Genomic DNA, 14,781 nt, shown 5'->3' with positions numbered 1-14,781 from the left:
AAGAGAAAAACTTTACGAAATCATTTAGATTGTTGAAATATTTGATACACAACTAACTTACAAACATTATCCATCATAAACATCTTAAAGATAATACATAAATGTCTGTAATAACAAACAGCAAAGTCCTTAATAGAGACTTATTGTAAATGAGCAAATTCTTGAAAAAAAGTAAAAAATTCAACAAAATCATGCACATCATAGATGTCTATACTGCATGTGTGCTATATTAATGTCTATTCTATTTACCTTTCTATATTGAGTTGAGTTGTTCGCTCGTGGGCCAGGGAAGGGTTGTCAAAAACGCTTTTAAATTACTTACCATCGGCACCAGGAGCCACTGCAACTTCATCCTATGCTTTTTCCTTTGCCTGCAAGTCTTTATAAAGCACATTATGTGGATCATAAATAACTTTATGCTTCTCAACCTCCACGATGAGACTAGTGTCGTTCATTATTGTCGTCTTTTCAGGTGCACTCTGAAGACCATTCCCTGTGACGCCACATGCTTTTGTTTATGATTGTCAGCATGATGTCAGCATGACATCTGTTCTTATGCCTATATATATATATATATATATATATATATACACACACACACACACACATACATAATTAAATTAATCTGTAACTTAAGCTAAACTGGCAGTATAAATTGTTTAAACTTGTTTTTGTAGTTAGGGCAAAAAGTTTGTTTTTTGGACATTTGTTTTCTTTTTAAATTGCTGAAGGTCATTTGATTGACTGTTTAAAACACAATAGATATCATCAATGCGCTTTTTGGGTAAAACTGCTTTGTATTTTGGCCATGATCAATGAATGCATTGTCACTTTAATTCAGCGTGAGCGGCGCAGCAAAAATAGACTCTGCACCGAAACGTTCGCGGCACTGCTGCTTCTGCGCTGCTCTGCTCCTGCTACGCACTGCCACACCGCCTAGGCGTGTGGTGTGAATGCTCTAAACTGTTAACATGGGCGCAGAAAAAAATACGCGCTGCTTACGTGTGCAGTGTGAAACCAGCGTAAGTAATGTACAAGTGAAGCGGAGTAACTTCAGTGTTGGATCTGCATCTCTTTGTGCCAGTAAAAGCTAGGCAGTGGTCATAAATCACAGCGTCTTTGCAGTGACATTAGCCAGTAGAATATGACCTCATTAGTATGCAGTGCTAGGGAGCTCAACAAAACAAGCAGAAACACTACTAACACAACTACATTTTTCAATTCTCGATGACAGTAGCGGAGCGGTTCTGAAAATGGTGTACTTTTGAGTAACAAGCTAGAATTGTAGCCCCTCCATCCAATTTTTACTTTCATCTCAGAAATTTACCAAATGAACAAGCCTAACAAAATGTACAAAATGGATTTATGATAATCATAACTGTTACTGAATTATGTTCTCTAACAAAGTCAACTGGAAGTGTGTAATGGTCCAAAACTTTTTCGTTTGGCAAGCGCCACAATCGCCATGATCTGAACATACTTTTTCAATTTGATCGAAGCGACCCCTTGTGGTCATAAAATCAGGTAATTTGTAAATCTGCTTATAACCTCCAATAATTTTGCCTAAAGCCACATCCTGAACTACCCTCTATATGGTAGCCATCAAATCAAAAACGGCAACTGTTAATGCTTCCAACTTACCTGCACCCCCCCTCCTCTCCAGCTGATCCAAAAGCTTCGGAATTCATCCCAGGATAGGATTGCTGGCGTTGGGGCGCTGGCTACAGGCTCTCCCATCTTACCCCGTGAGATCCAGGAGCGTGAGTTTTGCCTTCCACCCAGCACAATCTCCACCATTTCCGTACTGTCATGTGCGCTTGGTGAGAGGGCAATGTGAGCGTCATTATGGCTTTTGATGGCCACTTGTACGTGTGCAACTTTGGCTGGCTTCTTCACGTATTGATACTCGTACTTGTTGGGAGTGGAGATGTGGATTCGTTCTGCGAAATGTGAGGGCAGAAATATTGGAGAATAAATTTCACATTTTTGATGCAAGCAACTAATACTATCAGCGAAATTAAAACAAATTAAAGAATTAATAAAGAACAGGAAAGACTTGACTACCGTTTGGACAGAAAAAGACGCTGTACGTGTATTCTCTAGGCAATCCTTCAGGCTAAAAACAAGAAGAGAGGGATATTTAAGCAAAATACAAAAAAAACACACACTCTATGCTCCAAGCAAAAATCACATAACTCCTCTGCGCACTCCTTTTTAAACTTTGTACCGCTCGCCTATTCTGGTCTGGAACACCGCAAAAACAGATAAGTGATCTCCAGTGCAAATTATACTTTGCTCGTCCAATCAATCAGTACATTCAAAAAGTACCAGAAGAGGTATATAACACTCACTAAAACACCCGTTTGCAACACAACATATAGTGTCAATAAGACTCAGGGTCCCCACCTCTACCAGCACACTCCTGCGGACATAGTCCATGCCTGCGGGGCTTCTCCTGTCCTCCTGTTCCTCACCCACTTTGCCTGCTTTGCTGGAGTGCAGCCCATCAGAGCAACAACTTGGCTCACTGTAGGCCACGGCACGAGCTGCCATGGAAACAAATATGGGAAATGACAGAGAACAACTCAATGATGAAAATGCTTTATTTGCATTGTGGGTGCATAAGAGGGGTAAAGTTGCTGTTTGGGAAAATATACAAGCACAAATATATAGCATATATTTATATTGGCTAGCACTGACCTACAAATTCATTGACACACCATAGAGATGGATGGAGAAGACCCCCACCACTATGCCCTTTATGTAATTTTCCTCATCTGATAGCCCAAAAAGAACAGCTATTCTCCAGCACGGGTCATTACATAAGTCAAAGACAAAGGTTTTATTTGGCAACTGTGCTTTGCTAAGGCTGAAATGGAACTACATAAATAAAAAAAATGCAGGCTGAAACAAGCCAAACAAGCCAAAGAGTCAGAATGTGACAACGATTGATTAATATTCCCAAGAATGTTTGCAATGTCTTGTAATAATAAACCTTCTGTAAACTACAGTGAAAATAAATACACAATTCTTGTCAAACACGTAGCAAACCCAAGATTTATAAACTACCAGTAAAAAGTGACCAAATTTGATTCTCATGATCCGAAATGTCTTTTGGTCTAAGGGCTTCAAACCCACATGATATGAAGGCAGAAACATGTCCAGCATACAGGTTAACTCCTTTAATACGTTTTAAAAATAATCCCAAGATGCACCTCACATAGTTGTTCTGATTTAGTTTGCTGTTTCTGTAAAGTATTTGATTTACCCACCTGTAGGGGCATTGTTGACTTATTTAATGGACTAACCTGTGATGTTGGCGGATATCAGTTCAGAAAAGAGCAGAACTATAAAAGTGGGCGTGGCATCTCCAGGCGACACACACTTTTTCCGGGTAAGATGGCGTTTCCCTGGGTGACCCACAAACTTGATCCCTTTGGGCACTGACACTGTCACATGGACCTACGGAGAATAAGCGTACAAATAAGTCATGGAGTTTCTCCGTATTGCACAAACACATGCTGCTCGCATTTTCAAAAATACGGCATGAACTCCCAAGGGCCCCTAAAGGATTCTAGGAAGTTTTTGAGATGCATTGCACATTTTCCATGCTTCCTAACTCATGGCCTCCCATCGTTCCTCAAGGATTCAACTCTTAACTCCTCAGCGCCAAAAACTGCTGCAAATCTTTACTCTGCACATACCTCAAGTCATAAATAAGCTGATACTAAATAATATTTGAATCCACATGATATGAAGGCAGCAACCATGGTAGTGGTTTCTGATAGATGTACATGGTAGATGTTCTGAGTTGTTTTTTTATGGTTGCTAGAGTGTGTTGGGTGGTTCCTTATTGGCCCCAATTCTCTATGAAACTTTTATCTGATTGTGACAAATATTGATCAGTTTTAACAAGATCTGTGTAAAAACACATGCGCGCACGCGCACACACACCTCAGCACATGTAGGAAAGTAGTTATACACTGTCAGTGGGACTTTGGTTTGTTCACCACGGACAACGCTGTACGGCAGGGTGAAGTCGATGAAGAAGGGCTTAAATGCGCGCAGTTCAGCAGTCTGAGCCAGACCCAGACCCTTCTCCGCAGACAGACCAATAGCCCTCGTCACCCATGTGGTGATGGAATCGGGGACATCCAAACGTAACTCAGCCTCCCCAGTAACACTGCTGTAAATAATAGTTACAATTAGTAAAACGTGCTTGACTGAGCTTCCTTTTGCCACAACTTATGTGTGAGTTGATGAATGTATATATGTGAATAAAAACCTAAATTAAATCTGTTCATCATATAAAGCGGTCATGTCTCTACAGAAAATTTGGACTAAACCGCTCGATTCATATGGATTCATTTTATGATCTCTTTATGAACTTTTTGAAGCATCAAAGTGGCAGTTGTGTGGACTTTTAATGGAGGGACAGAAAACTCTCATATTTCCTTTTAAATATCTTTATTTGTGTTTCGTAGATGAACGAAAGTCTGAACATTATAAATGTCTTTATTTCCACTTTTGATCAATTTAAAGAATCCTTGCTGAACAAAATAATGAATCTCTTTAAAACATCTTATTAGCCCCACATTTAGCTGTAGCTGTATTGTACTCAGTATGTTTCTGCATGGATTTAAAATCTAAAAATGCAAGTTAACCAAAGTAATATTTCACTACCTGACGTTAAAGCAATGCCATATCCATGTTTCTGGGAAGAAAGTACGTCTGCGGTTTTCTGCCCTGAAAAACACACACTGGCATAAGAAACAATTCTCTTACTGAACTTAGAGACAATGGAATGTGAGATTAACCTTATAATTTCAGACACTGTGAGCATGTGTACCGTGTCCCAGATCGGGAGTGCATAGCTGCCACCAGGGTGGAGGTGTGCGGCTGGAAAGCAGGGACAGCCTCGTCTGTATACATCCCTCCACTCTGCCTGTGGTTGAGACTCACCATATCTGTCATCACTACCAGCCCCGTCTCCTACAACACAATTACATGGACATATTAGCATTTGATATCTAAACTAGAGGTTTATATATTTTTTTAAAAGTGAAGACAGTGATGTCTTCACCGTAAAAGCAAAACGGGCATCTTTAGTGATGTCCCAGTGCCATGGAAACACAGAGGAGCGTCGTCTTCGCGACGACAAGCCTGGCCACCAAAAATGTCCCTCATCTTTGGGTATCCCAAAGGCATCAGATACATCAAAGTCAGCCAGTTCCTTGAACACCTGCAAAACAATAAACCCAGCAAACCCAGTTAAGACAACTTCTATTGGTGGTATATATGAAGCTTCAGATGAGGACTGACCTTCTCAGGTGTGAGCTGGAAGCCTGGTTTGAGAAGGTACATGCTTTTGTCCACAGAAGCTACACATACACATGAGCCACTCTCTGCTCTGACCTTCAGAATGACCGGACTGCCTGGCAGCGACTCATTTGTGGACAAAGACAAAGAGACCTAAAGACAAGAAAGTCATATGAGTTTGGAACGATATGAGGGTGGGTAAATAATGACAGAACTTACTTTTTTTTGTGAACTGTCCCTTTAATAACTTATACGCCAGAATAACAATTAGTGAGCGACTCAACCCACCTTATTTTCGAAGCGGGGCTGCACAGGAAGTTGCAGACTGTCACTCACACCCTCTCCATTTTCCCGAACATAGTAGACCAGTAGGCGACTGAGAGGGGCCATGGCAGGAGTCACATTAAAATGCAGAACTGACACGCAGCTGTCTGTTTCCGCCTGAGAAGAGGACACACCAGAGTCTGGGCAGACAGAGGACATAAAGATGGACAGAAAAAAAAGGGGAGGAAAAAAAAGAGGAAGAATAGTTCCTTTAAGAGCTATAAGTAAGCTTCATTAATTGATTAATTCATGTTCCAAAACATTTTATGAAAAGATGCAACAATTCTTAGTACACAGAACAGAAAACAGAAAGTAACAGAAATGGAAATTACATTCCATTATAAATGTATCAATAACATGTTAAAAATGAAGAAAATCAAAAAAGGTGAGAAATATTATTTCAAACATACTGGGTGAAAATGATATATATAAAATTTTCAAAAACTAAGATTGTCACATAAACGTAAAAATCACATGTGACCAGAATATTTTTGTTTGTCATTTTCAACTTTATGCAAAAAAAGTGGAAATATTATTACATTTTATTTGCATAAAATTGATAAATATATAAATTCATACAATTTTAGCTATGGAATTATCTTTAAAAGAGTGACCAAAATTAATTACAGAATGTTATCAAATACAATACATAACTTTACATGTGATAGAAAAGACTATATAATAACTACCTTATTTATAAGGACAAAAAGGCCTATTATTAGGTTGATTGCAGTTATTGCAATAAAACTTACCTGTGTCTTGTGGTGGGTTGGCAGTGGTGTGAATGTTAGTGTCAAAGGTGATGGTAGCTCTCTTTTCACGATAGGCCATGCTCTTGGTATGCCTCTGACCAGACTGCACGATATTCCCACGAGAGGCGATCTCATAGTGCAAAGTGAAGTTACAGGGACAGGTGGACTTCAAAGAAATCTCTGCTTCTTTTCCAATCTAGACACATGATTTAAGGTTGTTTAAACTTATAAAATACTTGTGTATATCTTAGAAATCACCACTAATGATATTGGAATGTCTCTTACCATAAGAGGAGCATGGGGACTTAGAAGCTGGATGTGGCACTTGCTCGGAGAATACCAGCTACTGATGGACAGGTAGTTGGGGAGATACTGATCTCCTGCAGGCCTGCCATCAATGGCAGTCACTTTTGACTGCAATCAAAGAGAGAAGAAATTCAAATGAAGTTAGAAATGTAGGGTTAGAAATGTAGGGCACTCTGTGTTTCATTTGGACTCTATTTGTTGCTTCTACCATACCTTTGGTGAACAGCTATGCAAAATAAACGATCAATAGTAGTTCTCTTTCAGATAGCCTTCTAATCAACCACAAACCATACTGTGGTTCACAGGCACCAAACTACAGACCCTGATAGATTTACACAGATCCAAGTATGGATCTTTTGCATTTACCTGTAAGACGGTCTTCTCACTGATCAAACAAACCTTTATGGTAAATAAAACCCATTTTAGACCAAAACATCTAGTGTGAAAGTGACATTAGAGGCATAGTCCCATCGGCACTTGAGCAACCTTCCTGAACAATGGTACTAGTCATGCATTGCAGAGTTTGAACCTACAACTTTTCAGGGTTAGTACTATCAAATCATAATTAAAGGGGTGGTTTACTGCTTTTTTTCTTTGCATGATTGTGTTTATGGGGTGCAATATGAAATGTCTTCGTTTTTTAAAGCCTTATTTTTCATCAATTTCACCTTTATTGTAAGCCGCTTTCTCCTCTGTCATTTGAACGACCAGTTGACTTCCTGATTCTATGAAACCACTCCCTCAGAAACAGGCAATGGGCTCAGATTGGTTAGTTGGGCCGGTGTGTTGCAATTGGCTAAACTGCGTAACGCACGTAGTCCGGAAACTTCACGCCCATTACCTTTACAGGTGAAAGTTGCATGTGCTCCGGTCAAATGTAAATAATGGTGTCAATACTGCCGTCTCAGTTTGAGCCAGAATCAGACCCAGAAAGCGGAAATGAAGAGAGTCAAGCAGAACCTCCCCAAACACGGCTCTTACAAAACGTTTCTGAATGGTACATTTTTGTATTATTATTATTCTATTCTACTATTATTATATAAGAATTTCGATACACTGTTACTTGAAAATGCTAACGTTACTGCTGCTTGTTAGCTTTTGAGACACGGTTTTCTCCTGATTAAATATTTAATATAACTGAATAAATGACTGAGTAATACCGTTTTTTAAAGTTATTGTTTTATCGATATAATTAACAACCGTTTATCTATTCACAAAACTTAGTTTACTCGGTGTATCGTTTTATTTAGGTGTACATGTGGCAACTGTGTTAAAATGCAAACAGAACGTGAAAACATCAGATAACAGCAGCTGAAGTTTGTACTTTATACACATTTGTCTTATACACACAAAATAGCATCGAACTAACTGGCTACTATAAACAAACAGCGTTGGTTTACGTTCTTGATCAAATCGAAAAATTACATCAAAAGTATACATGGAAAATACATTTACAAAATTAGTACGTAATTACAAATTCAGGTCCAAAATGTTTGTACGCGTTTGTCATAGATACACGAAATAGCATAACTAAGTGGCTACTAAAGCCAGCGCTGGCATTTGTTTACGCCCTTGATAAAAACTAAAACATTACGTCTAAAATTATACATGCAAATACATTTAAAATTATTAAGTCTTACTTACAGGTTGTGGCCCAACAACTGCTGCCTCTGGTTTTAAAGTTGGAACTGCTTCATGCTTTAGTAACAGTTTCTTGTTGAATCCGGCATTGAAATCGTGGAGATTCTGGAAGCTGTCTTCCGTAAAATGCGCAGCACAGAGAGTTAAATTACGATTGTAATTTTCTGGAACATAATCAAACATAAATTGTAGCCACAACTACAGCGTCCGTAGGAAGCCCGAACACAGAAGACCTGACAGCTGGGTGAAAATAACACACTTTCGACGGCATGGCTACAGCTCTCCACTATAACTCTTCCTCTTCGACAAAGCCGCAGAAATATGGCCATGCCCCCTTTTTTGCATATTCCGGAGGGAGGGTTGATTATGGGTTAGTTACATATAAAACCCGGGAAGTATCTCGTTGTAGTCCCTTTCGAGTTGTTTTTGTGGGCAGTAAACTTCCTGATATTTAAAAGACGATATCTCTGCTTACGTTGAACTTTCAGCGCAGCAACTTTGCAGATACTGTTCATGCACCAACAGCAACATTACACACTATTTAAAATGAAAAAAGTGAAATCGCAATCAACCACCCCTTTAAGGAATCACTAGGTCAGGGGTAGCCAACCCTGCACCTATAGGGCTAACAACCTACAGAGTTTAGCTTCAACCCTAATCCAATACACCTACACCAGCTATTAAAGGTGTTCAAGATTACTTGACAATCACAGGCAGGTGTTGGAGCAGGGTTGGTACTAAAGTCTGCAGCAAGGTAGCTCTCCAGTAGCAGGGTTGGCTACCCCTGCACCAGGTCAAACCACCCTCAGAAGAAGTTTCTGCTACATCTCCACATCCCTCCCACTGACCTCCAGCCAGACGTACTGGGCAGCCGTGGGGATGGAGGGGATCTCGAAAGTGGCTTTGCCATTGCGTGAGACCAGTTCGCTGGTGTAGACGTTGTCCTTCAGGGTGAGTTCGGCCTTAACCCGCACTTGCACTCCTTCCGCTGGACTTCCGTCTGGATAGGTCACCTCAATCTGGGGTCAGTGGTGAAAAACGATCATTCCAAATTAGGATTGATTAGTAAAAAGGATAAAAGGAAACATTATCTGCTTTCGAACAGAAGACTGATCCTCCTCTCACCATCCCCTTGTAGGGCAGACCAGGTTTGAACTGCTTGCGAGTATCTTTGGAGTACTTGATGTCAATGAGTTGCTTGTGGACTGGCGTAGAATCGTCAAATATGGTCTGCCGCCCACCGTCCACACTGCTCACTGTCACCCACATGTTCACTGCGCCTCGGAAATGGTCTGTAACTTCTAAGGGCATCATGTCCTTTACACAGAGGCTGAAAGTGGCTGAGCCTTTGATCTATGTAAAAGAATAGAAACTGGTTACAGAGAGTTGCTTCTTTTGGACTCTGTTTAAAAGACTAGCTTGAACAAGTTGATTAATGCTGGTTAGGTACTGGTTTACCGAGCCCCTGTCTCAACTGACGTTTTTGATCTCGACTTACAGTCTTGTCATTGAAGTCCACAAGAGTTGAAGCTATCTCAAGGAGTTGCTATGGAGTACGCCTTGACGGATAACATATTCAAGCAAAAGTGCCCTTTTGCAGAGCTTGCACTGGTTTGGACTTCATAGTGGACAACTGCTCAACAGTCTATAAGACCTCAACTTGCATTTAGGACAAGGCTCTGGTAGACCAGTGCAGCTATGCTTGCAAAACTTTGCTGTTGAAGGTGGTCAACCAAAGAAGTTTTACTGTTTAAGCAAGTTAAGTATGCTGGTCTTTTCATCAGGGAAATACTTTATTATGCGCTCACCTCCATTGATTTCACCACCGAGTGGCCAACTTCATGTCTGTAGTAGCCTACTCCATTGACTGTCATATTAACTGTTAATTTGCCTGACACTGCCTTTCCAAAGGTGTACCTGGGAGATGGCAGGGTTATTGAGATATTGGAAGCCATTGCAAAATTACTTGATTAAGATGACAGGCAGATTCTTCCTCTTACCTTGCCTTGACTGTGACCTGTTCACATGAATTAAGGTCTCGAATGTAGGGAGGGGGCTCAATGATAAGCTCAAACTTGGGCATGACTGTTCAAGAAGACCAAAATCAATTATATTCATTAATTTCTATCCATTTTACTCTGACTGAAACTGCAAATTTAGTCAAATAATATAATTTTTTGAATTCATTCATTGATTGATTTTCCATCTTTTAGAGACTATTTAATATGTTGTGTTACAATTATCTGAATCTGTTCTTGTAAAAGGATCAACACTTCTTACCATACTTTTGCACCTCAAATGACTTGTTGTACGTGTGGCCTTGCATCTCCACGAAAACTAACCATTCCCCGAAGACTGGTTGGTCTGATAGTGGAAAGCTCATATTGACAATTCCTAAGAGAAAATAGTGACATTAAAATATTAGCACTATAAATATATCATAGCGACCAAAGCTTATAAGCAGTGTGATGCAATGACTACAACATGATAACAAAATACAACAGCCTGATTACAGCCATAGGAACAAGACAGTAAGAGTTCTTACCACAACAAACAGATTTCAGATCTTTCCAATGGACTATGCGGGATCCTCTGGGGTCCTGGATAAACAGAGTGGTAATCTTCAACACTATGTGGTTAAAATAGTCTTTTTCTTACTTATTTGCTTGGCTTAAATCTGGAGGCCACTTTACACTCGTAAAAAGGCAGCAAAGAAACAAGCTTAAGAAAACACGTTTTAAATCCAATGATGCTTTTAAACAAACTGACCTTGCCCTGACTCAAAGGGCCAACACTCCACGAACCCGTCAATCAAGACAAAACTACACACACCCCGACTGACACTTCCTTCAGCGAGTGCCAGAGGCCGACGGTGCCAAACTAACATAAACATGAAGCATCGTATACATAGCAAACATTTTTTCTGCTCCCCCTTTGGCCATTTGCACAGCTTTCAGAAGAATTTTCTGGAACTAAGCAACAGTGTTTGCCCCAGAGACGCTTCAAAGACCAAGCAGCATGTGGGAAAAAGATGGAAGGTAAGCACAGAGCAGCGGGGGGGAAATGCCCCAGGAAGACTCGCTCCCTTTTATCTCCCTAGTCGCCCACAAGCGTCTGCTCCAGGGTCGAACCCAACACCGGCGACCAGTTGTCAAGCTCTATAGCTGTGCAATATGGACCCTGCTGGGAAAGAAACACAGCAGTATCCACCCCGTGGCCTCCACTCACCACTATGTAGGCGTCAATCTGTAAAACAAAACAAGGAAGTGATTAGAGGGATGAGGACGACACATACAACACATATGTATTACTACAGCTACATTAGCCCCATCAAGATTTCAATCAATCCTGCATCTGAGAGAAGTTTTACCAGCGGCCAACCTTTAGCAATTTTCAAAAAAGATGCTGTCCACACATTACAGCTGGAGCCGCTTTTGGAAAAAAGCTTGATTTCAAGTTGGCTCTGGTGAATGTGTTTCTGTAATTTGGATGTTTGTTTGTGTATGAGGGGCATACAGCTAAGCTACCTTTTGCCCCTTTCTGTAAATACTTGCAGGATAAGCCTTTAGACACTAAATAAATGTTGCTAGTGCTAAAAAGGACAATGCTCCTCTTACTACAAAGCATAATTTAGTACAAACCTTTTCACTGGTTGGCCTTAGGTTTGGCGTAACAGCATACACATTTATAAGAACTAGAGGGGAGAGAAAGAAACAAACAGAAATTAATTCAAATTCAACTTGCTTCTTTCTAAAAGCTATTTGTGACACTGGCCAAGCTCGGAATAGCATGCTAATGTCTATGCTATTTTTGCAGCACGCAGGATGTAAAATATGCACATTTTCAGTATGTACAAAATACAAACCACTCAAATTCTGCTGTATACAGCAAACCATACTTCGTAAAATACTGTATCCCACAATGTAATGCTCTCAGCCCTTTCATTTCTAGTGTCATGAATGCATTGGAAGAAATTTCAAACAAGTTTTTGAAACATAAAGTGTTTTGGCACAATTTGAAATTGTGCAGGTGCCATGTGAAAGCAGTGTTTGGAATGTTTACCACAGCATAATATATGCACATATTATTTTTAAAAGTATTAGGAAGTATACAGTGTATAGTATGTAGTACGACAGTAATCTGAACATGGCCAGCATCAACTGCATAGAGAAATTTAGCATTACAAACACAGTTAGTGTAATAAGTAACCCATATTTGTTAGGGTAGTGTAGAGACCTTTCTGCAGGGGCTTATAAACAGGTTTGTCAGTCTGTATGAAAACAGTTGAGCCTTTGCTGTCCACCGTCACAGTGGTGTGGTTGTGAAAGATGTAGCCACCCTCATTGAGCTGACGGTTCCCCCAAACCTTCAGATGTGCCTGGCCTCTGAGATCTGATGGTACCTGGGAACATTGTGGTTATAAGGCATAAATGTCATACTTAGCTCAGGAGAATTGGCTGATGTGATTTGCTCACCTTTAATTTGATGGTGGCTTTATCTGAAATGAGAAAAAAAAAAATGTAAGTGAAACCTGCACATGCACCCACAATCATTTATTGTGATATATAAGGGGCTTTATTGAACAAAACCTTCATTAAAAACTATGAATTTTGTTAATTCATGTAGAGTATGTGCCATATATAATTTCTCACAAATGAAAATGAGGCATAAGTATTGATGTTTAACCAAGGGAATTCACCTTTGGCGCATCAAGATATTGCAAAAGAAGCTCTTGGTAAGTTTGTTTGATTTTTCATGGTGAAAACTATACTTTAGTTGTTCAAATTTAAATGACATATAAGACCCAAGCTCTTGGCACTACAGACATTACTTTTAATTGCTAAATTGAGCGAGTAAATTCCCCTATGTTACTCTCACCTCGTACAGTGCCATGGCTATGTGCCACGATCTCGCCCTTGACGCTGAGCTGCAGTTGCACTCGTGTGTCTTCTACTGCATTGAAGATGGTCACGCTCACGGCCTCTTCCACACCGGCACGGAACACAGATGGCGCGGCAATCAGGTAACCCCTGTGAATCAAAGGACGGGAGTACAGAGCAACGGCTGTGTGTGTTTACATCACAAGACTCCAGGTAGCAATTACGCTAACACTTTGTTTAGTCTAGAGCGTACATCTGAATCTCAATCATAGGGCACACAAATCAAACAAACAAGCATCCCGAACCTTACCACTTGGGAAAACATAAAACAAATATCATGTTCGAACGTAAACTGGCAAGTGTTTTGTGATTCTTTGTTGCCCAAGTTAGATGTTATGAGAATGGCGGAACCTTATGACCGATCTCGAAATAACAAATTTCAGAACAATAGTACGTTTTTTTAAATTAGGCCGTATGGTGAATATTCGTCGCCAGGACTGATCATTAGGGCCATGACTACCCAATTTAGTCTACCAAATGTTTCTTTATTTGCCAAACTGGCCTTGTGGCTTAAATTACAATTTACAAAGGGACTAGGGACGCCAAGGGGCTCCAAACAGAACTCGCAGGACCATGACCTGGGTTGTGTCTCACCCCTTATAGGGCACTCATTTAATCCCACTGCACTGCAATAACAATATGTACAAACAATGTACAGTAAACTCAGGGGCCAGAGAATGGACTCTTGCGGTTAGGGTCACTTCCGTGTTTTTTTCCCCTAAGTTTCTAGTTTCATTAATCGTAACTATTGGAGCTTACCAGATAAGCACTGCGTTTATTACTATTACACAGAAAGCACACACAACGCAAAAGTGAAAGATATTTTGGAGCACTTTGTTTCTGAATTCACCAACTCATTTTCAACTTCTGTAAAGGGTTAGTTTAGAGTTCACTCTTCCGCCTTTACCGGAAGCCAGTGATTATAGTTTATAAAGTTATAAATATGGATATTTTTCTTACAACAACACATCGGTTCGCTTCAGAAGGCCTTTATTTTTTAATATAACTCTGATTGTGTTTGGCTGAAAGAAGAATGCCATATACACCTAGGATGGCTTGCAGGTGAGTAAATTATGGGATCATTTTCATTTTTGGGTGAACTTACCCTTTAAGTGGACTATATTAGTAGCCTAATAATAGTGAATGAGGGTATGGGGGGCAATTTCAGACACACTTGTTTTGCCGCATATATTCTGAGCAAGAAAATACTATTTAAAGAAGAATATATTAAATAGAAACATTGCCTTTGAAAGCTATGTGAGTGCACCACTCACAGTCCTGGAGTACTTCTTTTGGTTTTAGTTCAACCTGACAAATATTAGTTTCAATATCTGCAATGATTAGACTATTTGTTGGTGATTTCTGGTTTGATGTGTGTAGTCCTTTTCTCTAAGAAAAAAATGTCACAGGGCTTCACAAATCCAATTTTAGGGGTCAATGTAATAAAAACTAATAGGGCTCTCTTAAACACACACCATGACAAAGGTTAGGGGGCATTA

At 40.0% G+C, this 14,781-nt stretch overlaps 2 protein-coding genes across 4 annotated transcripts in view; both read right to left on the bottom strand.

Annotated features, from left to right (window-relative positions):
- LOC143736071 (uncharacterized) overlaps positions 1 to 14,781 on the bottom strand; it is a 795,401-nt gene that overhangs the window by 500,553 nt on the left and 280,067 nt on the right. The window lies entirely within an intron of this gene.
- The window catches only part of cpamd8 (C3 and PZP like alpha-2-macroglobulin domain containing 8), a 35,621-nt gene that overhangs the window by 18,557 nt on the left and 2,283 nt on the right, over positions 1 to 14,781 (bottom strand). The window contains exons 2-24 of one of the 3 annotated variants that reach the window (XM_077226503.1): positions 13,221 to 13,372; positions 12,818 to 12,840; positions 12,579 to 12,744; positions 11,984 to 12,036; positions 11,571 to 11,588; positions 10,888 to 10,942; positions 10,623 to 10,736; positions 10,343 to 10,427; positions 10,151 to 10,259; positions 9,468 to 9,695; positions 9,191 to 9,361; positions 6,681 to 6,809; positions 6,396 to 6,591; positions 5,608 to 5,783; positions 5,323 to 5,472; positions 5,084 to 5,242; positions 4,850 to 4,992; positions 4,684 to 4,746; positions 3,955 to 4,186; positions 3,309 to 3,462; positions 2,407 to 2,546; positions 2,065 to 2,116; positions 1,642 to 1,940 (exon numbers count right to left, since the gene is read on the bottom strand). In XM_077226503.1, the coding sequence (XP_077082618.1) occupies positions 1,642 to 1,940; positions 2,065 to 2,116; positions 2,407 to 2,546; positions 3,309 to 3,462; positions 3,955 to 4,186; positions 4,684 to 4,746; positions 4,850 to 4,992; positions 5,084 to 5,242; positions 5,323 to 5,472; positions 5,608 to 5,783; positions 6,396 to 6,591; positions 6,681 to 6,809; positions 9,191 to 9,361; positions 9,468 to 9,695; positions 10,151 to 10,259; positions 10,343 to 10,427; positions 10,623 to 10,736; positions 10,888 to 10,942; positions 11,571 to 11,588; positions 11,984 to 12,036; positions 12,579 to 12,744; positions 12,818 to 12,840; positions 13,221 to 13,372 (3,067 nt within the window). Of the gene's footprint in view, positions 1 to 1,641; positions 1,941 to 2,064; positions 2,117 to 2,406; positions 2,547 to 3,308; positions 3,463 to 3,954; positions 4,187 to 4,683; positions 4,747 to 4,849; positions 4,993 to 5,083; positions 5,243 to 5,322; positions 5,473 to 5,607; positions 5,784 to 6,395; positions 6,592 to 6,680; positions 6,810 to 9,190; positions 9,362 to 9,467; positions 9,696 to 10,150; positions 10,260 to 10,342; positions 10,428 to 10,622; positions 10,737 to 10,887; positions 10,943 to 11,570; positions 11,589 to 11,962; positions 12,037 to 12,578; positions 12,745 to 12,817; positions 12,841 to 13,220; positions 13,373 to 14,781 lie in introns of all 3 variants that reach the window. The other 2 variants (XM_077226504.1, XM_077226505.1) reach the window with 2 other exon arrangements.

The sequence above is a fragment of the Siphateles boraxobius genome, unplaced genomic scaffold (genome assembly GCF_051911475.1).
Source record: "Siphateles boraxobius isolate OS27281-9 unplaced genomic scaffold, OSU_SipBor_1 13, whole genome shotgun sequence".
In the NCBI taxonomy this organism is placed as follows: domain Eukaryota; kingdom Metazoa; phylum Chordata; class Actinopteri; order Cypriniformes; family Leuciscidae; genus Siphateles; species Siphateles boraxobius.
The sequence above is the reverse complement of the archived record's forward strand: the minus strand, read 5'-3'. Positions and strand labels throughout refer to the sequence as shown.